This window comes from Monodelphis domestica, chromosome 7 (genome assembly GCF_027887165.1).
Source record: "Monodelphis domestica isolate mMonDom1 chromosome 7, mMonDom1.pri, whole genome shotgun sequence".
NCBI lineage: Eukaryota > Metazoa > Chordata > Mammalia > Didelphimorphia > Didelphidae > Monodelphis > Monodelphis domestica.
This window is the reverse complement of record NC_077233.1, coordinates 147,035,961-147,057,801: the sequence shown is the minus strand read 5'-3', so window position 1 is coordinate 147,057,801 and position 21,841 is coordinate 147,035,961. Positions and strand designations below refer to the sequence as shown.

Sequence of the window (21,841 nt, the reverse complement as noted above, 5' to 3'; positions counted from 1 at the left end):
AATATTGTAACCTATATGCTCATGTACCAGACTCATGGGCATATTATTTCTTGATCATTGTATTTAATCGGTACTCTATTTATTCAGACCACTCTCCAAACCTACAATTCAAAGGTCAGGAGAATTCCTAGGAAGGACATTAGCTGCCCCAAGGTCTTAGCTCCTGTGGGGACAGACCAGATTTCCTACCAGGTCACAGGTTTGATTAACCTCCTCCTCTTTGATCTTGTAGTTTCAATTGAGCCAATGTCAAATCCTATGCCATGTCACATGTTCATTAACTACCTCCCATCACCCATTCCTTGATTCTCCAATAAAAGATCGGGGACACATGTAGTTCTCTCCACCATCAGAGGAGCATGCAAACTGGAGCCCATGTTGTTCAACTCTTTGTCTTTGAGTCTTTCTTCCTTTATTATGTTCCCTCTCTCTCTCTATCCCCTTCACCCATTTTCCCTCAGTTTCTAACTTTCCTCCCTAAGTGTCCACCCACGAATATATTAATTTGTGGCTGCAGGCAGTTACACTGTGACCCTGTGCAAGTCACTGGACTCTCATCACCTAGCCTTTACCATTCTTCTGCCTTGGAACCAATGCACAGGATTAATTCTAAGAAGGAAGGTAAGGGTTTAAAAGACAAACAAACAAAACCAACTGAAGTTCTCACTCTCTCACCTCCATTAATGAGGTAAAAATGAATTTAAAAAAGCAAAACCAGATTATGGTTGACATTGTGGAGAAATAAGTATACCCATTGCTGCTGGTAAAATTGCAGATTCAAGAGCCATGTTTTTGATTTGAGCAGGGTGTAGTAGAAAGAAAGTTGGCCTGTAGGTTAGGAAAACTGTTCCAAATCTGGCTCTGCCACTGATGCAAGGCACACCTTTTGGCAAGTCACTTCATCTTGTTAGAACTTCAATTTCCCCATGTGTAAAATGAGTAGATTTAACTAGATGCTCTTTAAAGTATCTTCCAGACATCTTCAGGTTCTATCTGAAGAAAACAATTAAAAAATGAACAAAACCTATTTGTACAGGTATATATTAGAAGAGTGGGCCTTCCCAAGGTTGAGTAGCTGATCTTCAGGAGTTGTCCCTATGTCAAAAGAAATTCATCACTAGTCCTCCCTCCCTCCAGGGATGCTGATTCGCCCCTCCCTACTTAGCTAGACTCTTCTTCCTTGGAGGATAGCTGCTGAGTGGAGACCAGAACTCTTTCCAGCTTGGCAGTACCTGCCCCAACTTGTTCTCCACTTGTAAAATCTTTGAAAATCCAGAGTCACTTCTATACCATGATGAGGCATTGGACAAGGATGTCAGTACAAATAGCTGTGCTATATATAATACCCCAAAATAGAAACAACCCAAGGGCCCCGGGGTTGAGGAATAGCTAAGTGAAACTGTTATACTCTAATGCTGTGGAAATTCTTATCACCATTTTAAGGAAGATAAATAGATTAAGCAATTGGAAGCTTCTGAGTTCATCCTCTTCATTTTAGCAATTATACTGAAGCCTAGAGAGGTTAAGGGACTTGCTCAATATCACAAAGGTAGTAAATAGCAGAGCTAGGATATGAATCAGATCTGATTCTCAATTACTTTTTAATTTAATTTTTTTAACAATTACATGTAACAACAAATTTCTACATAAGTTTTTGGAAGTTACATGATCCAAATTGTTTCCCTCCTTCCTCCCCCCTCCCAGAGCTGACAAGCACTCGATCTGGATTATACATGTATTATCATGCAAAGCACTTTCATATTATTCATTTTTAAGTGAATAATCTTATAAAACTAAAACCCCAAATAAACAAGTAAAAAATTTTTTTGCAGGTTTTCATCTGCATTTCTTGTCCAATAGTTTTTTCTCTGGAGATAGAAAGCATTCTTTTCTATAAATCCCTCAGAATTGTCCTCAATCGTTGGATAGTTCCACAGTATTGCTTTTACTGTGCACAATGTTCTCCTGGTTCTGTTTATTTCACTCTGTATCAGTCCATGAAGGTCTTTCCAGATCTTTCTGAAACCATGCTGGCCATCATTCCTTACAGCACAATAGTATTCCATCACCATCACATGCCATAATTTGCTCAGCCATTTTCCAAATGATGGCTATCCCCTCAATTTCCAATTCTTTGCCATCACAAAAAAAAAAAAACTGTTATAAATATTTTTGTACAAATAGGCCATTCCCCCCCCCCCCCCTTTTTTTAACATTATTTTATTTGGTCGTTTTCATACATTATTCACTGGAAAAAAAAAAAAAACATTTTCTTTTCCTCCCCCCCACCTTTCCCTCTCCCATAGCCTACGCACGATTCCACTGGTTATCACATGTGTTCTTGACTCGAACCCATTTCCCTGTTGTTGGAATTTGCATTATAGTGTTCATTTAGAGTCTCTCCTCAGTCTTATCTCCTCCAACCCTGTAGTCAAGCAGTTGCTTTTCATCGGTGTTTTTACTCCCACAGTTTATCCTCTGCTTGTGGGTAGTATTTTTTTTAGATCCCTGCAGATTGTTCAGGGAAATTGCATTGATACTAATGGAGAAGTCCATCACCTTCGATTGTACCACAGTGTATCAGTCTCTGTGTATAATGTTTTCCTGGTTCTGCTCCTTTCACTCTGCATCACTTCCTGGAGGTTGTTCCAGTCTCCATGGAATTCCTCCACTTTATTATTCCTTTTAGCACAATAGTATTCCATCACCAACATATACCACAATTTGTCCCCCCTTTTTTTAATATCTGGAATACAGTGGCACGGGCGGGGTCCAGCCTCACTCAGGACTCCAGGGGTTCCTGACTGGTGGTGAATGATCAGTCAAAATAAATAACAAATGGAAGACAGCTTAATCATTAGGACATGGGATTGCTTTGCATCTGATAGCTGCTCTGCCATTCTCAGGCTTGGGATTTATTTTTATATCCATTCTCTTGGCATGCAGATTGTATTACCTAACACACATGTTCAAAGAGAGATAATTAGAAAAGTGATACATTAACTTTTAACAAATCACTTGATTAACATTCTATATTCTTATATTGTGATTACAGACAGCATACAAGATAAATGATTTCATCACAGGTGGCTTAATTTTCTCATTACCCTGTGAGAAGTTTTGAGCTTACAAACAATCAAGGAAAATTACTTATTGCTTTTAATAAAATGGAATAATTAATCAGAAGTTCTTAAAAGACAATTCAACAATTATATCATTAAAGTTGAGGGATACTGGGAACATAATTCAAATTTAGACTGGTCATTTCTCAGGATTCTTACTAGAGAGTTTCCCACTGGCAAGTTACTGGTTTGTGAAGTTGAGTCACTGAGGCATATTGAAGCTTGATGTACTTGTACTTATTGTATGAGCCTCTATGATTGATTTGTGTGCTGGCTTCATGAGAAAGTTTTGGGCTTGGCCTGTAACTGTAATTTTGCTGGGAATTATGTACCTAAGTAAGAGTTAACCCATGATAGTCTTTTGGGATTGGGTTTGAGGGTCTGATGTTTTGGTGATGTTTTGGGGAATAAGGGTATGTGTGTTTTGCTCTTGCATTATTTCTTTTGAGACTAGGGGGAATAATAATCATGTCAATTCATAGCTAAAGGGCATTGATGAAAGAGGTCATGTAAAAGGGGATAGAGTGGGCAGTCACATCTTGCCAAGGACCACTCTGTGGTCTCCCCAGCTACCATGTGTGACTCTGTCAAGGAGTCATGGTCTGATGGCCCCCAGCAATACAGGCCTAGTAGTGGGATTACTGGATCAAATGGTATGCATTGTTTTATAGCCCTTTGGGCATAATTCCAAATTGTCCTCTAGAATGGTTGGATAAATTCACAATTCCACCAGAAATACATCAATGTCCCAATTTTGCCATATCCCCTCCAACATTTATTGTTTTCCTTTACTATCTTTATTGGCCAATCTGATAGGTGTGCAGTGGTAACTCAGAGTTGTTTTAATTTCTCAATGACTTCAAATCCAATACAGAAGGTATAGAATCATAAAACTGTAGAGCTGGAGGAAACCTTGGAATACAGAATTGAGTTAGAAGAGTTAGCAGAACATAAAATAGAACATAGAATCACAGGGTCAGAACTAAAAAGGAAATATAGAGACCAACTAGTCCAAGTGCCTCTTTATAGGTGATACCTCAACTCTCTGGTCATCCAGTGGGAGGACAGTAAAGAGAGACAAACACTGGAGCAAGAGCCAGAGTACCTGGATTTGAATCTTGGCTCTGTTTCAATATTCTCTGTATGACCTTCAATGAGTCACTCACATCATTTTTTGGTCACAGATTTCTCATCTATAAATTAAAGGGGTTGAACTAGTACATTGTTTCTCAAAATGTGATCTAAGGACCCTGGGGGTAGTCACTGTGAGGTCAAATTGCTTTTATAAGAGTATAAAGATGTTTTCATTTAGAATCCAATAAATATCTATAGATATAACACACAAAATAAAAGTTCTTTGGAGGGTCCTTAATTATTTTAAAAATATAAAGAAGTTCTGAGGCCAAAAAGTTTGAGAATCATAGGACAAGATGATTCTTATGGTCTTTTTCACGTTATCATCAGTTAGCTTATCTGCAAAATGGGCATAACTATGTTTGTGAACTCAGGACTATTATGAGAAAAGTGTAGTATAAGTAACAAAGCATTCTAAAAATTTTAGCTAATATGATTCTCTCTTTTTTTAAACCTTTACCTTCTGTTTTAGAATCAATCCTAAGTACTGGCTTCAAGGCAGAAGAGTAGTTAGGGCTAGGCTACTGGGGTTAAGTGACTTGCCTAGGGTCACATAGCTAGGAGTCTCTGAGGTCAAATTTGAACCCAGGACTTTCTGTCTCTAGCCTTGGCTCCTATCCACTAAAGTCCCCTAGCTGCCCCTGAGGTGATTCTCTTTGATCCTTATTCTTCCAACTACATCTCTCACTGTATCCAAATAAAATAGTCTCCAGTTACCCAGCCATGTCTCTTATCAGAACCTTCTGAACATTCTATTCATCCCTTTGGGGATCAGCCTCTCTTCTAAGTAGATAGAGTGCCAAACTTGGAGTCTAGAAGATTCCTCTTCCTGAGTTCAAATCTGACCTCAGAAACTTACTAGCTGGGTGACCCTGGGCAAGTCACAACCCTATTGGCCTCAGTTTCCTCATCTATAAAAGGACCTGGAAGAGGAAATGCAAAATGGCTCCAGGATCTTTGTCCAAAAAACTCCAAATGGGGTCACAGAGTCAGACAAGACTGAATAACAAAATCAAGACTAACAAACAATAGCCCTAGACTAGAAATTCAATCTGACCCTAAAAGTAATTATGGCAAAACAAAACAAACAACTTGTTCTGGATTATTTAGATTTTAAGATTAAATTTTATATCATGTATTTACATATTTACTGCAGGTGGGAGACCCTGGGATGTGCTTAGGAAAGGGAAAATCATCTACCTGGCTGGAACATAACATACATGAGGATCCATGATATGAGAGAAGGCTAAAAGGGTAGATTGGAAGCAGCTTGTAGAGAGCCATCTAAGACCTTTCATCCATGTTTATATTCTTCCACCTTTCCTGGATGTTTGACAAAACTCTGTCAGCCCTCTCTAATTAAAGCTGTTCAGTGAACGATATTGGTCTTTGGTCTGTCTTGGAGCTCTTTAACACTCCACTCTCCCTATTCTTTCTCCCTTTGGAGTCTTAAGTAGAGATATCCCACCCAGCCTTTGCTGCTTCTAGTCTGCTCTTACTAGGCTTGAAAAACCCTGCTTAATCTCATCTCTACTTGGTGAAATCACACTCATTTTCAAAAGTTACCTCCTCCTTGGAGTCTTCCATGATCCGATTTCATCCTTTAAATCTCCCTCCCCTCTCTTCCCCAATCTCCTCAGGACTTTGCCTTTACCTTTCTCATGACCCTGATTTGTTCAGTCTTCTATTCTTTGATACTCTGTGAGCCACTTATCTTATCTCTGTATCCCAAAAAAAGCTTAGTGCAGAATTGGGAACATAATAGGGACATAAAAATAAGGACATAAGCAATTTCTTCTCAATTATGATCATGCAGGTATTTTTACTGCAAACTGCAGCAGCTACTTACCTATGCCCCATATAAAACAGCGATTAAACAAGCATGGTCTCTGCCCTGTGGACTTTGCAATCAAAAGAAGAACATTGATACACAGAGACAGAAAGCTCCCTCACACACTGGAAGTGAACCAAGAGGAAACTCAACAATCCCTCACTGTGCAAATGAAATAAAGGGCCCCTGTCCAGCCAGAGGGATGAGGGGAAGGGTGTGTGCTGTTTGGGCAGGGTGGATACCAAGGGAATTTATTCACTCTGTTAGGGAGGGCTTCATGGAGGGCACAGGATGGGCTTTCTATTAACCCCTACAGGACAGGGATGACTTCTAGATTTGTCCTGATTGCTCTAAGCATATCCTCTCCCACTTTTTCTGTTATTTTTTCCAATCCCTTCATCATCCAGAATTTCCAAATCTGGGATCCATGCACTCCCAAGGGACACTGGGAAATTGGATGGGAAAAATTGCATCCTTCTTTTCACTTACCTCTACTTGAAATGAACATTTTCTTTCATTATGAATATAAAAAATGAACACTCTTAAGAAAGGTGCAATAAGTTTCACCAGATTGGCAAAGGGGTCCATAATTCAAAAAAAGGTGAGGAAGGGTCCTTGATCTAGAACATTGAATAGAGAATGTTAGAGACAAAAGATATCTTAGTGTATAGAGCATAGACTATTAAAGCTACAGTGGACCTTAGAAATTATATAATCAGTTCATCCCTCCTATATTGCAGATGGGGAAATAGGCCTAGAGGGAGTTAAAGGGACTTGAGGAAAGTTATACAACTTGTTAGTAGCAGAGCACAGAGCAAGACCCAAGGTCCTTCTTTAAGGCTCTTTCCTGGCATCTAGGTAGTATGGGAGATAAAATACTGGACCTGGAGTCAGGAAGAACTGAGTTCAAATTTGATCTCAGTCACTTACTAACCTGGTGGCCTTGGGCAAATCACTTACTTCTGTCTGCCTCAATTTCCTCAACTGTAAAATGGGGAGCAAAATAGCATCTACTTCTCAGGGTTGGTGTGAGGATCAATTGAGATATTTGTACTTTGCCCAGTGCCTGGACTATAGCTGTTCTTTTCCTGCTTTCAACCCTCTTTCTGCTACTTCCCCTAAAACACCCCCTCTAAATTCACAATTCCTCTTGTTGCTGCTGGACCAGGACACATTCCTATTGCTGAGTTTCACCCACAAAGGAGAAGTGTTCATAAGGGGCAGGCAGCGTTATCCCAGGGATATTAGGAAAGTGGAGCAAGCTCTAGGCCTTGTTCCAAGATCTAGGCAAGGAGCAAAGAGTGATCGGTTAGCTGATAAAACAAACCAAAAACCTGCCATTCACATATATATAATCAGCATCCCTCCGAAAGATGGCCGGAAAGATGACTGTCAGTCATCCTTTCCCTCACATTGCCCCTTCTGAGAGTTCAGGTTGTTTTTATGACTTCACTCATCAAGTGTCCTTGTGTTTCACTAGGCCAGGATGTTCAGGTGACCCAGGGCATGTGGTGAGGGGGTAGAACCTTCACACTATAGACCAATGAGCTTGGCTGATTCCTAGGAGAATCTTAGAACATGGTTTGTGATCATTTAGATAGGCAGGTAGCGATCACTAAGAACAAACATGTCTTCATCAAGGTTGAGTTATGTCAAACTTAAATTTTATTTCCTTTTTGTGATGGGATTCCTAGAGAGTTTTGGTATACCAAGAGATCTTGGACCTTATAAGTGTGGGTTCTCCCAGCAGATCAAGTTCCATTCCTGGTCTCTTATCTTTGAGGACTTTTATCTATGTCTTCCCTATAAATCCCTAAAGGGACCTGTTCTAATTCCTCTTGGTAGGACAGAGATGACCAAAGACAATGCCAGTAGAGCTCAAGGTTGGGAAGGATCTAGCCTGCTGAAAAAGCTTCAGGAATGAGCCCAGAAACAGACTTATTATCTAAAGGATCAATCTAGATAAAGACAGAAAGGTTCATCACCAACAGACTGACTCAAACAATGATAATGATAATAATAATAACTTGTTATACTATATTATGGTATCTGACTCTTTATAACCCCAGTTGGAGTCTTCTTGGCAAAGATACTGGAGTAGTTTGCCATTTCCTTCTCTAGTTCATTTTATAGATGAAGAAACAGGCTAAGAGGGTTGTGACTCGCCTAGGGTCACCCAGCTAGTAATGTAGGTAATGAATTCTTTGGCCATGGTGGATACATGAAACCTCACTCTCCACCATATACACTCTGATCCAGGGACACTGACTTCCTTGCTCTTCTGTAAACCAGACACTCCATCTCTTGGATCTGGGCATTTCCTCTGGCTATTCTACAAATCTAGAATGCTATTCCTCCTTCCCTATGTATTCTGGCTTCCCTGGTTTCCTTTAAATCCCAACTAAATTTTCACCTTCTACAGGAAACTTTCCCCAATCCCTTTTGTGTTTGCTCTGTTAATACTTACATAATTATCCTATATGTAACATGTTTGTATATATTTGCTGTCTCCCCCCTTATATTGTGAGCTTCTTAAGGGCAAGGGTTCTTTTTCCTCTTTTTGTATCTCTTAGCACCATGCTGCCTTATTGTAGGTCCTTAATAAATATTTTCTAACTGACTGATTGAATGGAATATATTTTAATCTCAACAAAATATTTGACAAAATCCTTCCCTTTTGCTGTCTTTGTGGAAGATAAATATTATAAGGTGTCATTTCAGAAGATAATACAGTAAGGTGGATACAGAACTAATTGAATCATTGGACGGAAAGGATAGTCATTAGTCTGCAAGTTTGGAGGAGAGCCCTCTAGTGGAGTGTCCCTGGAATCAGTCCTTAGCCTTATGCAATCTTAACGGTTTTGTCAAATGATTCAGAAGAAGGAATAAATAGAATGCTTATTAAATTTGCAAATGACATGGAACTGACAGGAACTGCTAACACACTAGATGACAGAGTCAGGATCCAAAAAGGTCTCAACAAGCTAAAATGTCGGACTGATGGCATTTAGTATGGATAATATATAAGTTTTATACCTGAACTCAGGAAGTCAGGTCCACAAGGACAGAATGGAAGAGGTATAGACAGAAATGAATTTGTGATCTGAGAGTTTTTGAGGACTAAAAGCTAAATATAATGATAAATGATAATAAAAATGACAACTTTTTTGTTGTTGTTCAGTAGTGCCTGATTCTTTTATGGCCCAATTTAGAGTTTTCTTGACAAAGATTCTGGAGCAATCTGCCATTTCCTTCTCCAGCATTTTATAGATGAAGAAGCTGAGGCTAACAGGGCTAGCCCAGGGTAACCAAATTAATGAGTGTCTGAGGTTAAATTTGAACTCAAGAAGAGCAATGTTCCTGACTTCAGGCCTATCCTCTAACCACTGCACCACCTCATTATTGTTGGTCCTTTGTTTTTGAGGCTCCCCAAACCTGCGAGATGCCTCAAGGTAGGAAGATAGAAAAAGGATAGAAGTTTTGGATACCCCGAGGGGCATGGTGGAGCCAAGTTATAGATATGAGGTGGCAGAAATGAGTCAGAAACCAGGCCTTATTGACTATAATAGGACCACAGCATAACCCCAATCTTTAGGATGTCGAAGAGGCATGATCCATCCTGAGATCCACAATTAATACCACACAGGTCGGAAACATGATAGAGAAAAGAGAGTGAGAAAGTGCCTGGCCAAAAAGCCAGGTCCCAGGTGGGAGAGGTAGATGAAAGAAACCTGTTTTCCAGCCTAACCTGGGGGAAGCTGGGGTCAAGGGTCAGAGGCTTTCCTAGCCATGCACAAGACTGAGCATGCTCTCTTCTAAGCCACTCTGTACATACTGTTTCCCTTGTCCCTAGATAGGGGTGGACTGCTACAGTTTTGAAAGAGGACCAATGATATCACTAATGGGTGATATCTTGACTTGAAAGAGGATTGGATTTAAGAGAGACAGAGTTGCAAAATATTGTCAGCCTCATTCTGTTTCAGAGTCATCAAAGTCCAGGCAAGACAAAAGTCAGGACAACTGGTGATGGCTGGGGATGCAGCAGATGGCCTTGGCATTTTCCATGTCTAACAAAGCTCTAGACACCATGATACCTGTTTCAGTTGCCTTCATGGCCATTGGAACAAATTGTTCTCATCAATTCATTCTGCTAGGGCAAGTCTTCACATACTTGGGGTAGACATTCTCTCTAGTCATTGATGGGTTTGAGGCCTACTGGTTATCCTCAACCTGAGTTAGTCTGTCTGCCTAGAAGGTTTTAGTTGGGAAATGACCATTGCTCAATGCTACAGCTTCTTGGAGCCACAAGAAAGCTTGGTAGATGAGCAGCCTGAAAAAGGCTGGGCAAGCCTTCTCACCAGAGGTGCTAGTCCTCTCTGAATATCCCATACACCCCACTGCACCACCTAGAAAAGTTTGCAAAGTCCTTTATGTTTGTTATCTTATTTAATCCTCATAACAACCCTTAGAGTTAGGTATTATTACTATATCTATTTTATAGATGAGCAAACTAATTCTGAGAGAGATTTAGGGACATGTGACATAACTGGTAAGTTTCTTTGGCAGGACTTAAACTCAGGTCTTCCCAACTCCAAGACCAGCACTCTATGCTTTATGCCAAAGATGTAATGCAATTCTAAACTCATTGAGAGCTATAATGCTCAGAACTAGGGAGAGGATAGTTTCTTTGTACTTTACATTGATCAGACTGTGAAATACCATGTTCAGTACTGGGTATCACATCTTACTGAAATGGGGGGGTTTGATTCCACTGTGTAAAGGTAAGTAGGGTACAGAGTATCCATGTATAAAGGAGATGCTGCAAAATGTCTAGTCTTCATGTGTGCCAAGTCTAGGAGGCTTCTTCCTTGTATAATACAGAAATGCATGCCCTTCAACATTGATCTAGATTCCTTTCAGTTTGGTTGAGGTTTTAAAAATGCAAAATTATCTGAATATAATGTTTCAAAAATCTATTTCAGAATTTCAGCTTATATTTCATCCCTAATCAGATGTTTAAGATTTGGGAAAAACCTCCAAATATAGCTCATGCCTTGTTTCCCATTACTAATTTTATCTCTATCCCACTTCATGTGACCTAAAGATAAAAGACATTTAGTACATTATAGTTTTGGTATATTTACTGAAATAGAAAGAGGCTAAAAAATACAGTAGCGAGACTTCCCAGATGGCTGCTTCACTTCCCCAGAAAAGAGGACACCATCTCTTCAGGAACTCCTGTGCAGTGACCCATTAATGGTTTGAGTTTACCTTGCCCACAGCCAAAATCTCAAGGAGATGAATAAAACCACTTTAGTAAAATCTCCTTCAGCTTCCATCACTAGGGATTTACAAGCTCATGATGCAGGCACTGGTCATGCCACCAGAAGATGTTTCCTACAAAGTCCTGACTGCTTGGTCCAAGGTGGCTGGCTCTCTTTACTTATCTGGCTGGGCTCTAGCAGATCTCTGTCCAAAGTTCTTGGAGTCTGCTACTGTACAAGATATGTCCCTCTGGTGCTGTTTCGAGGCACTTCAGCATGACTGTCTTCCTACTTCTTTATGGCTCTCTTAACCAAGCAATTTGTCTTTTTAAAGTAGCCTGTTTCAGATGACAAGTCACTATACTCTGCTTCCTGAGTACATAGTTCTGAAGGTAAGAATGCTGAGGTCAGGAAAGGGAGTAACTAGGTTAGTGGGAGAAAAAGATCCAACCTTATTAACACTGATTACATTCCACAGGGCAATTGACAAGCTGGAGGTGACAGGAATGATGAGAAGAGAAACCATTGCCAGTGAAGATTAGTTGGAAGATAGGCTTGATTGGGTTATTTTGTAGAGGAAACTTGTTTGAGTACAAGTTGGACTAATTGATTCCTGGGATTCCTTTCAATTCTAAATGATAATGAAAAATAGCTGTATTAAAAGGACAGTGGTGGATGAAAAATTAGGCATTCTCTGCTTGGCTCCAGAGGGTTGAAACCCAAGCAATGGGGGTGGAAGCTGAGAGGAAGATTTAGGTTTGGGATTAGGTAAAAGTTTAACAGACTTTGTTGTTGTTCAGTCTTTTTGACCCCTCTTAAAATTAGAGCCACTCAAAAAGTAGAGTGAGCTACCCTGGGGGGGGGGGGGGGGAGGAGTAATGGATTCCCCTTCTCAGTAAGTCTTCAAGGAGAATCTGGATAATATTAAAAATATCACAAACTGTTAAAGTTTTTGTAACTTTAAACTGTACAAAGACTCTTAGGGACACCCTTTAGAGTATTTTGGGGGCAGCTAGGTGGCACAATAGATAGATTGCTGGACCTGGAGACAGGATGACTCCTCTTACATTCAGATCTGGCTTCAGACACTTCCTAGCTCTATGACCCTGGGTAAGTAGCTTAACTGTTAGCCTCACCTATAAAGTGAGCTGGTGAAGGAAATGGCAAACCATTTCAGTATCTTTACCAAGTAAACCCCAAATGGGGTTCAAGAGAGTCAGCCTATCGTCACACAACTAGGAAGTGTCTTGAGGCTGAATTTGAATTTAGCTCTTCCTGACTCCAGGCCCAGCACTACTACATCCACTTTGATACCTTTGCCTCTGACTAGGAAGGTAAGGTAGGCCTCGGAACAATGGAGTGGAAGGTGAGAGCAACAATTTTAGCTTTGATGTCGGGTCAAACTTCCTAAGGATTAGAGCTGTCCCAAAGTGCAAAGAACTGCCCCGGGATAGAGTCGGTTCCTCTTCATTTTAGGTCTTCAGGCGGAGACTAGATAACCTCTAGTCTACTACCGTGGGGATTCCGCGTGGCCGGCACTAGACAGGGAGCTTTCAGATTCCGGGACTTTCGGACTTTCCAGAGTTCTCACGTGGCTAGCTGAGGACAGCGGAGGTAGCAGCACGTGCTACGCCCAGGACGAGACCTGCAGGGCTTCTTCCAGGACGCACAGTAGGTGGGGCTTCACAGCTGCCAGGTCCACCCCGCGGCTTCGCTGACGTCGTCCAAGGGAGCGGGTGGGCGGAATCTAAGGCAACACCAGCCTATGTGGGCGGGGCGAAATAGGGAACAGGGTTAGAAGCGACGCCTCTCATTGGTGAATTCATCATACGGAGGCTGGGCTGGAGGCATTCCAGGGCGGGGCTCACGAGGTTCATTTGGAATTTTTGGCGCGAGAAGGCGCCGCGCGCATATGGGCCCCTCCCAATTCTACCTACCCCTCGCGCGCTCCAGTTTGGGACCAGCCAGCCGACGTCCGGACCCTCCCCCTATCCTTTCTCCCCTCCCTCCTCCGCTGCGCGCGACCCTGAAGGCTGGCCCCGTGCCGAACCGGCTCATCCGGGGCTACCGGAGCAGGAGCCCGAGCCCCACCTGGTGGCGAGCGTCTGACCCTTGACCCTGAGGAGACCCCTGACCTTCGGTAACAGCCCCAGCCCTGGCCTCCCGAGCCCCAGGTACTGCGAATTCGCTCCTCCCAGTGCCTGCCATACGCAACTCCTCCGCAGTCCCTTCCTCTCCCTGACAGCTCTTCCTCCCCGGGACTGTCTTCCCTCTACCCCGCCCCCGAAGCCCCATCCCCTTCTTGACAGCTCCTCATTCCCCATCTCCTGGCCTGGCCCCTCCTCTCCCTGGCTGCTCTTCCTTCCTCGGCCCCTCCTCTTCCCTTCCCTCGTTTTAACAATTTTCCTTCAGGACCCCAGCCCTTCCCCTGCTAGTCATCCCTTCTTCCCTCAACTCCTCCTTTGCCCTTCCCTCCTTGACCAAACATCATTTCCTGCTTACTTTCTTGATAGCTCTTCCCCCAAACCTCCGTGGCTCTGCTCCCCTTCCCCATTACCTTGCTTCCTTTCTCCCCCCACCGCTCTGCTCCCCTCCCCCTCCAGCCCTTCCCCACTTCCTCCTCTGGAAGCCCTTACTTACTTTCCAAAAGGACACTTCCTTGACCTCCGAGACATAGTCCCTTTTTTCCCTATCTTGGAGGACCCGAAGCCTGTCCCTTCCTCATTCCTTACTTCTCCCTGGCTGGCAGGCCTTCTCCCTACATAAGACTCGCACACTAAATCAACGACAGCTTATCAGACGACAGAACTTCTTCCCAGTAAATAACTCTGTACTCTCTCTATTTTACCCGCACCTAAATGACAGACTTTACGTCCTCCAGGAATAGTAGTCCCTTGCACCAAAATCCCCTTCGTTTTGTGAACTATTATTTTAATTGTAGAACTTTACCTTCTAAGGAACGTGTCACCTTTTAACCATCTACCTTTATAGCATTTGGTTTGTCAAGATTTCAAAGACCTAGAAGACAGGTAGGAATATGGTGGAATTTGTCTCCTTTGATGGAGAGGAGGGAAGGACTGGTTTTGAAGCGGTTTATCAGGCTTTACTTGGTCTGAGCCCAGTTTTGTAACCTGATTGCAGAAAGCACCCGTGATGGAATAATCATCACTAGAAGCTATTTGGACTTATTTTGCTCACTGTGTCTGTCTATGTGTTTATGTGTTGGTAGGATCTTTTTCTTCAGTCTGCCCTGTGCTGTGATCTAGGCTTATTACTTTCTTTCTTAAAAAAAGAACCCTTGCCTTCCATCTTAAGAATCAATACCGTGTGTCCTTTTTGAAGGAGAGGTAAGGGCTAGGCAATGGGGATCAGGTGATTGCCCAGAGTCACACTAGGTAGGAAGTGTTCCAGTCTAGATTTGAACCCAGAACCTCTTGTCCCTAGGCCTGGCTCTCAATCCACTGAGCTATCTAGCTGCCCCATTATTACTTCATTTTAGCAAAACATTTACTCTTAAGTAGTTACAATTTCAAGAATCTGTGCTTGTTACTGGGGATACAAAAAAGCATCACTGACATATTTCTAGTCCCTCCAGTCTAGTAGAAGAAAAGACACATACATGGATATCTATAAATTGGAATGTGATTGAGTGGAAATGAGGGGTCAGATACAGTGACTTTAGACATTTAGGGTTGGGTAGGTGGGAATCATTTTTAGCTGGGAGAGTGGGGAAAATTTCATGAAGGGCCCCTTGAGTTGGGTTTTGAAAGAGGGTTAAGAATTTCCACATGCAGAGATGTGGAGAGGTTGCATTCTAGAGATAATAGGGGTAGTATCAGCAAATGCATGAAGGTTGGAAGAATGATGAATAGTATGAGTTATTTGAAATATAGAAAACCAGAAGTGTAGTATCATGAGAAATGACTGGAAATGTAAACTGGTGTCAGATTTTGGGAAGTCTTGAATGCTGAAATAATTTCATCTTAGACCGTGGGGAAACTGAAGATTTTGTGATTTGTAAGCTATTTTTCATGATAATTTAACCTACTTTTAGTAGTTTTTAACATGTTTTCTTTGTTTTCTAGGGTCAGCTGTGCTGGTCATGCCAGTTCCAACAGAAGGGGCCCCTCCACCCCTGAGTGGTACTCCTGTGCCTGTTCCTGCATACTTTCGTCATGCTGAGCCTGGCTTCTCACTTAAGAGGCCTGGGGGCCTGAATCGAAGCCTCCCCCCAAGGCCCCCTGCCAAGGGGAGTGGTTCTGTCAGTCGTTTCTTTCCCCCTCGTACCCCAGGCTGGAGCCAACCCCGACCCAGAGGAGTTTCATTCCGGGGTGGGCCCCCAGGAGCATTGCAGAGCCGTGGCTATGATCCAGACCGGCCTGAGTCTTTCTTCCAGCAGAGTTTCCAGAGGCTTGGGAGATTGGGACGGGGTTCCTTTGGGGAGGTCTTCAAGGTAAGTGGGAGGATAGGAATTCCTGGGTCCCATAATTGAACTCCATTCTTTTCTTTTTAATAACTCTTAAAACCTTTGACCCCTACTTTTTTGTTCATACTTTGAGTCCCTAAATTGCAGATCTTAAAAGTCAGCTGCTTGGGACTAGTTTTTTCAAATGAAACTTGATAAAGGTTCTTTTCACAGTTCTTGACTTTCTATCCAGGGCTTTTTCCTTTCACAATGTTAAAAAAATTTCCTAATGATCCAACTCCCGAAACTTAGACTCTGAGTTCCTGGATCTTCTTAATCCCTTCTCTTGTTTAGCTCCTAGAGTTTAGAAATCTACTATCTACATATAATCCCTAAATAACTACTCCACTTTTCCTGATGATGCTAACACATCTTGGTGCCCATTTCTGACTCACACTTTTTTTCCCTTCTATCTCATGTCTCGACATATACCAAAACAAAAAATCACATTTTTTAGGATTTTTTTCAGAGGCAAAAGTGAACATATAAATTCAGGGATAACATACTCAGAAATGTGTGGAATTCACTTCATTTTATGCACATATTATATATAAGGTAATATGCTAGGTACTGAGAATTTAAAGATATAAAACAAACAGTTCTTGCCCATTCTAGGATGGTATGACAGGTACACAGAAAAGTAGAATATGAGGTAGGGAATGAAGGGGCAAAGGAGAAATGAGACAAAATACTCTAGGAATATTTAAAGAGGGAGAGTATCTAGTAACTAATAACTGGTAGGATTAAGGAAGTAGTTAGCCCCTGAGCTAAAAGAAACCTACTTTGTCCTAGATTTGTAACATCTAGCTTCCTAAATTGTTCTATCTGTATTCCTTCCTAACATGGTCACAATATTCTCTCCTGGTGTAGTTGCTTCTTTATAGTCCCCAGATGGGGATAATATTTTCAATTCCCCCCAAATCCACAAAATTGATTTTCAAGGTTACTTATCTTGGCTGAGAGAATGGAACATACTGGTCTATTCCTCAATGCCAGGTTTATTCTTAGCTAATTAGAAAGCCTCCTGATGGGGGCATCTAGGTGAATTGAGAGTCAGGCCTAAAGATGGGATTCATATCTGGCCTCAGATGCTTCTTAATTGTGTGACCCTGGGCAAGTTACTTAACCCCCATTGTCTAGCCCTTACTGCTCTTCTGCCTTGGAACCAATACACAATATTGACTCTAACACAGAAGATAAGGATTTAAAGAAAGAAAAGAAAGTCTCCTGATGGCAAGAGTAACTTGTGTTCTTCATAATACTAGGCAATCATTTAGTTAACTTCTATTCCCCTGGTCTGAGGAACAAATAAATACATTATTAAATTTAAATGTTAAAAAATTACAATATTCCCATGCCCTAAAAAAAATTAATATTTGATCTAGCATAATTTGTCATCCCCCAAGTTGATAACAAAAGATCCATTTTCATAAACACACTGTTTCACTATTAAATCTTTCCCTACCTGAGAACATTCATATCATAGGGTTTAGCTGGTTCCTTTCCTACCCTCAATATTTTTCTTAGATTCTTTTACATAATTTTCTGACCCAGCCATGTCTAATTTATTTTTCCCTAAGCTTGTAATACACTAGTATTATACTGATGTTATTTCCTTCTTCCCTGAAGTTAGTCATGTCTTCCCGTAGTTGATGGGTATTAGGCTCAATTGTAAACTCTTCCCTCTCCGGAGTTGGCAATATCTTAAGTGTCCTACCTGCCACCTTCTTTCTAGGTTCGCTCCAAGGAAGATGGCCGTCTCTATGCTGTGAAACGTTCAGTCTCCCCATTCCGGGGTCCTCAGGACCGGGCCCTCAAGTTGGCAGAAGTTGGGGGTCATGAAAAAGTGGGGCGGCATCCCCGTTGTGTACGTCTGGAGAGAGCTTGGGAAGAGGGTGGGCTCCTGTATTTGCAGACAGAGCTGTGTGGGCCCAATCTACAACAACACTGTGAGGCTCGGGGGTCTGGCCTACCTGAGGCCCAGGTTTGGGGTTATCTTCGGGACACATTACTGGCCTTGGCACACCTACACAGCCATGGACTGGCACACTTGGACGTCAAGCCAGCTAACATCTTCTTGGGGCCTCGAGGCCGCTGCAAGTTGGGAGACTTTGGACTGTTGGTGGAGCTGGGGACTGCTGGGCCTGGTGAGGCCCAAGAGGGTGATCCCCGTTATATGGCTCCTGAGCTGCTACAAGGTTGCTATGGGACAGCTGCAGACGTGTTCAGGTAAGGAGGAGGATAAGAATCAACTTTAGGAATTGGGATAGGGAAGAGGTGGGGAGAGGAGTTGTGTGGAGACTAGTAGGAGTAGTTCATAGACATTTTAACCTATCTTGGGGAACAGGCTAGGGTTCTCAAAGAAAACAGATGATATTTATTCCTAGGAGAAGTTTTGGAAGGGATTTCTGACTCAAGATGATTGATCTCTAGATGAATGTTATCCCTAAGAAATCTGGATAGGGTTACCCAAATCATGCAGAAGAACACAGGTTCATGTTTCTGGAGCCTGAAGTAAATTTTACTACAGATAAGTAAGAATCTTAGTGAAAAATTAAAATGTCTATGGATAAAGGAATAATAAAACTGACTTGGGAATGGCCGGAAGGAATAATATCACTTTGTGGAGGTCCCTAAAAGTAGACTCCTGATCAGTGTGGAGTTTCTCTCTCTTCAGGTCACCATTAGGTACAGCATATATCTGAAGGCAGAATTTCCTCCTCCATTCTGTTTGAGGACTTTACAGGCTGTTAAAAAGCAACAAGCTGCCCTGAAAGACCCTTTAGAATTCTGGAGGAGTCAGTTGCCTTTGATTCCAGGCTATGTTAAGAAATGGCATGTCTAGATTTCTATATGTCAAGCCCTCTAGAGAAAAGGTCCAAGGAGTAACCATTCCCAGGAACTTCAGTAATCCCACCCTATCCCCTGCCCTACTAATAATTTTTTAGGCTTTTACAAAATGAAAAGTTTTTCAATACAAATGCTGAAACCTTCTGTTGCTTTATGCAGCATATGTGTGTGTGTGTGTATGTATATATAGTATAGTATTATAGAAACTGCCATTCCCCCCTTGTGCTTTTGGGGATAAATGGAGATACTTCATCCTAGGCTATAATACAAGGAAGTTAATTTCTTTGGATCAATTCTCTTTTTCCCAGCTTGGGCCTTACCATTCTGGAAGTCGCCTGCAACATGGAGCTGCCCCGTGGTGGGGAGGGCTGGCAGCAACTCCGGAGAGGCTATCTGCCCCCTGAATTCACTGCTGGTGAGTAGGGGTAGAAGAGGAAGAATGGCAAGAGGCACTGAGCCAGCAAGATATCCTTTTAGAGTTCTGAAAAAGGGGTTTAACTTGAATTCCAGGGTAGATAGAGAGGTTATATCTAGGTTCTTTGCTATCAGGAAGGCTGGGGGAATAAAAAAATACCAACCATTTATATCAGTGCTGCAAAAGTGGAGCACGGAGTAATTGAGTTCTAGTTCTGGGAGCAAGTTGTGTTAGGTGTTAAAGGAAAGTCCATCTTGGGTACTTGGAAGAATCATACTTGAGGTCTGGGAGAAGGAGCTTTTGAGAAGCAGGCAAGTTTATCCCTAATTTCATTCATAGGCCTGTCCTCCGAGCTGCGCTCTGTCCTTATCATGATGCTAGAACCAGACCCCAAGAAGCGTGCCACAGCTGAATCCCTGCTGGCCCTGGAGGTCATAAGGAAGCTGAGGCACTGGGGGCCCCTGGAAGGCATGGTCAATGAGGTCCTGAGTCGAGGTCGAGCCTTGTGGCAAGTACGTCCCATAAACTGCACCTTCTACCAACGTTTCTGAGTACCATTCCTTGAAAAGTTCTGCTTTAGGGTTTTCACCTTCATGATTTCACCTTTTCCTATAGAGTTTCCTTTCTCTGCTATGCTGGCTATGGCACACCTTGGCTCACCCGGCCAGCTGGCTCCGCCCCTTGGGCCCTCCAGCCACGCCCCCCAGCTCCCCACTCTCCAGCCTCCTTCTAGACAGCAGCATCTCCAGTGACTGGGAGGATGACAGCTTGGGGTAAGGCATCTCAGACTCGGGGGTGGGGCCTTAAAACTTCCTGGGAAATCCATCTAAATCTGGACTTTGGGCCTTCCTATCCAGAGCCTGGCAAGTAGTAGGCATTTAACAAATGCTTATTGACTAGACTATGTCAGGTTGTAGTTGATATTTCTGACATTCCACTCTCACTGGGAAGCTTCCATCACATGCCTTGTAGGGCATAAGCAGTGATAGCAGTACCCCATTCCAAACTATAGGTTAGGATCAGGGTTTTACAATGTTGTACTAAATCTTATGTAAAATTCCTGTTTGTTTCACACTTCTCTCTTGTTCAATATATAGAAACAGATGTGATCAAGTAGAGGACTGATTTGTTTTACCTAATCTTATAGAACTAAGTTTAAAATATTTTCACACTGAAAATAGTATGTTTATCCTACACATACTATTATTATCTAATATATTTGATAGCATCTGATATGGTACAGCTGTTTTGTTTTTTTTAACCCTTACCTTCCATCTTAAAATCAATACTGTGTATTGGTTTCAAGGCAGAAGAGTTGTTAAAAGCTAGGCAACAAGGGTGGGTGTGGTTGGGTTAAGTGACTTGCCCAGGGTCACACGGCTAGGAAGTATCTGAGGCCAGATTTGAACCTAGGACCTCCCATCTCTAGGCCTGACTCTCAATCTACTGAACCACCTAGCTGCCCCTCCCCCTCACAGCTAATCTTAAAACATTCTAAATATCTAGACAAAAGAAGCAAACATTTGTCCAAGCACTTTCTGGAGCTGAAGACTCCAGAATAAAAAATAAGCTAATATTGACTAGTAGCAGATGGAATAAGGGGGAGGTATCTATTGGTTAGAAAATAACACAAGAGTAAACTGTTAAAGGAAGACAATTCCCAGCATGTACAATCTACAAGTATATGCCTGTTCACCTGGAGTAAGGACTATATTAACCCCTTTTCTCATCAATTTAAAATTTTTTTCTATATGAATTTTTTTCTATATGAACATATTGCTGATTTTATTAGTGGTTAAACAGATTAAATTTACAAAGTTCACTTAACCTGAGGTTTATGAGCTTGTTTTAAAAAATATTTTGATAAATGTACTTAAATGTATTTGAAATCCATTGCAATACTGTGTATTTTATGAATGTAATAACATTATTTTGATAAAGGGTCCATATACTTCACAAGATAACTAAAGGAGTCCATGACACAAAAAAGTTAAGAACTGCTATAGAACTAGCCTTGTGCTTCTCTTCTAGAATCTGATGTCTTTCAAGGAAATGTTCTCTATTGTACTCTTCAGACCCCCTTTCCTATTTTGTTCATCTGTTCCCAACAGCCCCCCACTGTCTCCAGCAATGATCCTAGCCCGCTCCCCTGGGGGTACTTCTACCCCTCGAAATGGTTCCCCTGATGTCAGAGGTGGACGGAGAATAAGGTGAGGAGTACTGGAGTCTGAATAGGGGGAAGGGAGGATCCAACCTGGGAGAGAGTTAGACTGGGAGATGAGAGTAGTCAAAAGAAAAGAAGTGAATCCTTAGATTCTGGGTAAGGCATCCTTGATGCAAGGTGAGACAGTGGGACTAGTTGGTGGAATGAATTTTGGCCTTCACTCTTTTCTTCATCTTCTTGCCTACAGGGACCCCCTGGACTTAAGTGGCATCAGCCCGGAGCTGCCCCAGGGTCCTTCCTTTGAGCCCCGAAACCTCCTCAGCCTCTTTGAGGACTCACTTGACCCCAACTGAGCCCCAACCAAACCCTAGTCTGTTTTTAATCTTTTTATCCTTATTCCTTACTCCAGGGCTCTCTTTACTTTTGGGGGCACTTCTGTATATAGGTCTATGCTTTCCAAAGTTTGGGGAGGGGGGCAGTTTTCTCTTCTAGGATCCCTTCTGTAAATTTTGGAAATGGCATAGTCAAATAAAAACTATTTGAATCTTGGGGGGCTCTTAGATATTCTTGTAATATGATCTTTAAGGAGTGACACC

General features: G+C 42.1%; 1 protein-coding gene and 1 long non-coding RNA gene across 3 annotated transcripts; one reads left to right on the top strand and one right to left on the bottom strand.

Moving 5' to 3' along the window:
• Positions 1-1,571: 1,571 nt before the first annotated feature.
• LOC130455532 (uncharacterized) lies at positions 1,572-13,110 on the bottom strand. Its single transcript, XR_008913560.1, has 2 exons — positions 6,106-13,110; positions 1,572-2,956 (listed from the first exon to the last, which is right to left on the bottom strand). It is a non-coding gene; the product is annotated as an uncharacterized LOC130455532 (long non-coding RNA).
• Positions 13,111-13,205: 95 nt separating this feature from the next.
• Positions 13,206-21,793, top strand: PKMYT1 (protein kinase, membrane associated tyrosine/threonine 1). 2 transcript variants are annotated; one of them, XM_007499145.3, is made up of 8 exons: positions 13,206-13,525; positions 15,437-15,804; positions 17,552-18,045; positions 18,975-19,081; positions 19,421-19,593; positions 19,697-19,854; positions 21,193-21,291; positions 21,493-21,793. In XM_007499145.3, the coding sequence occupies exons 2-8, from the start codon at positions 15,454-15,456 to the stop codon at positions 21,596-21,598; spliced, it is 1,488 nt and encodes a 495-aa protein (XP_007499207.1). In that variant the 5' UTR covers positions 13,206-13,525; positions 15,437-15,453; the 3' UTR covers positions 21,599-21,793. The 2 variants fall into 2 exon arrangements, with proteins under 2 accessions (XP_007499207.1, XP_003341737.1); XM_003341689.4 differs by lacking the exon at positions 13,206-13,525 and adding an exon at positions 13,560-14,380.
• The last annotated feature ends 48 nt before the right edge of the window (positions 21,794-21,841 follow it).

Excerpts from the sequence above, each read along its gene's own strand:
- PKMYT1 (XM_007499145.3), top strand. The coding sequence starts at position 15,454 with ATGCCAGTTCCAACAGAAGGGGCCCCTCCACCCCTGAGTGGTACTCCT. Across the intron at positions 18,046-18,974 it reads ACAGCTGCAGACGTGTTCAG|CTTGGGCCTTACCATTCTGG; the intron begins GTAAGGAGGAGG and ends TCTTTTTCCCAG. Across the intron at positions 19,082-19,420 it reads GCCCCCTGAATTCACTGCTG|GCCTGTCCTCCGAGCTGCGC; the intron begins GTGAGTAGGGGT and ends TTTCATTCATAG.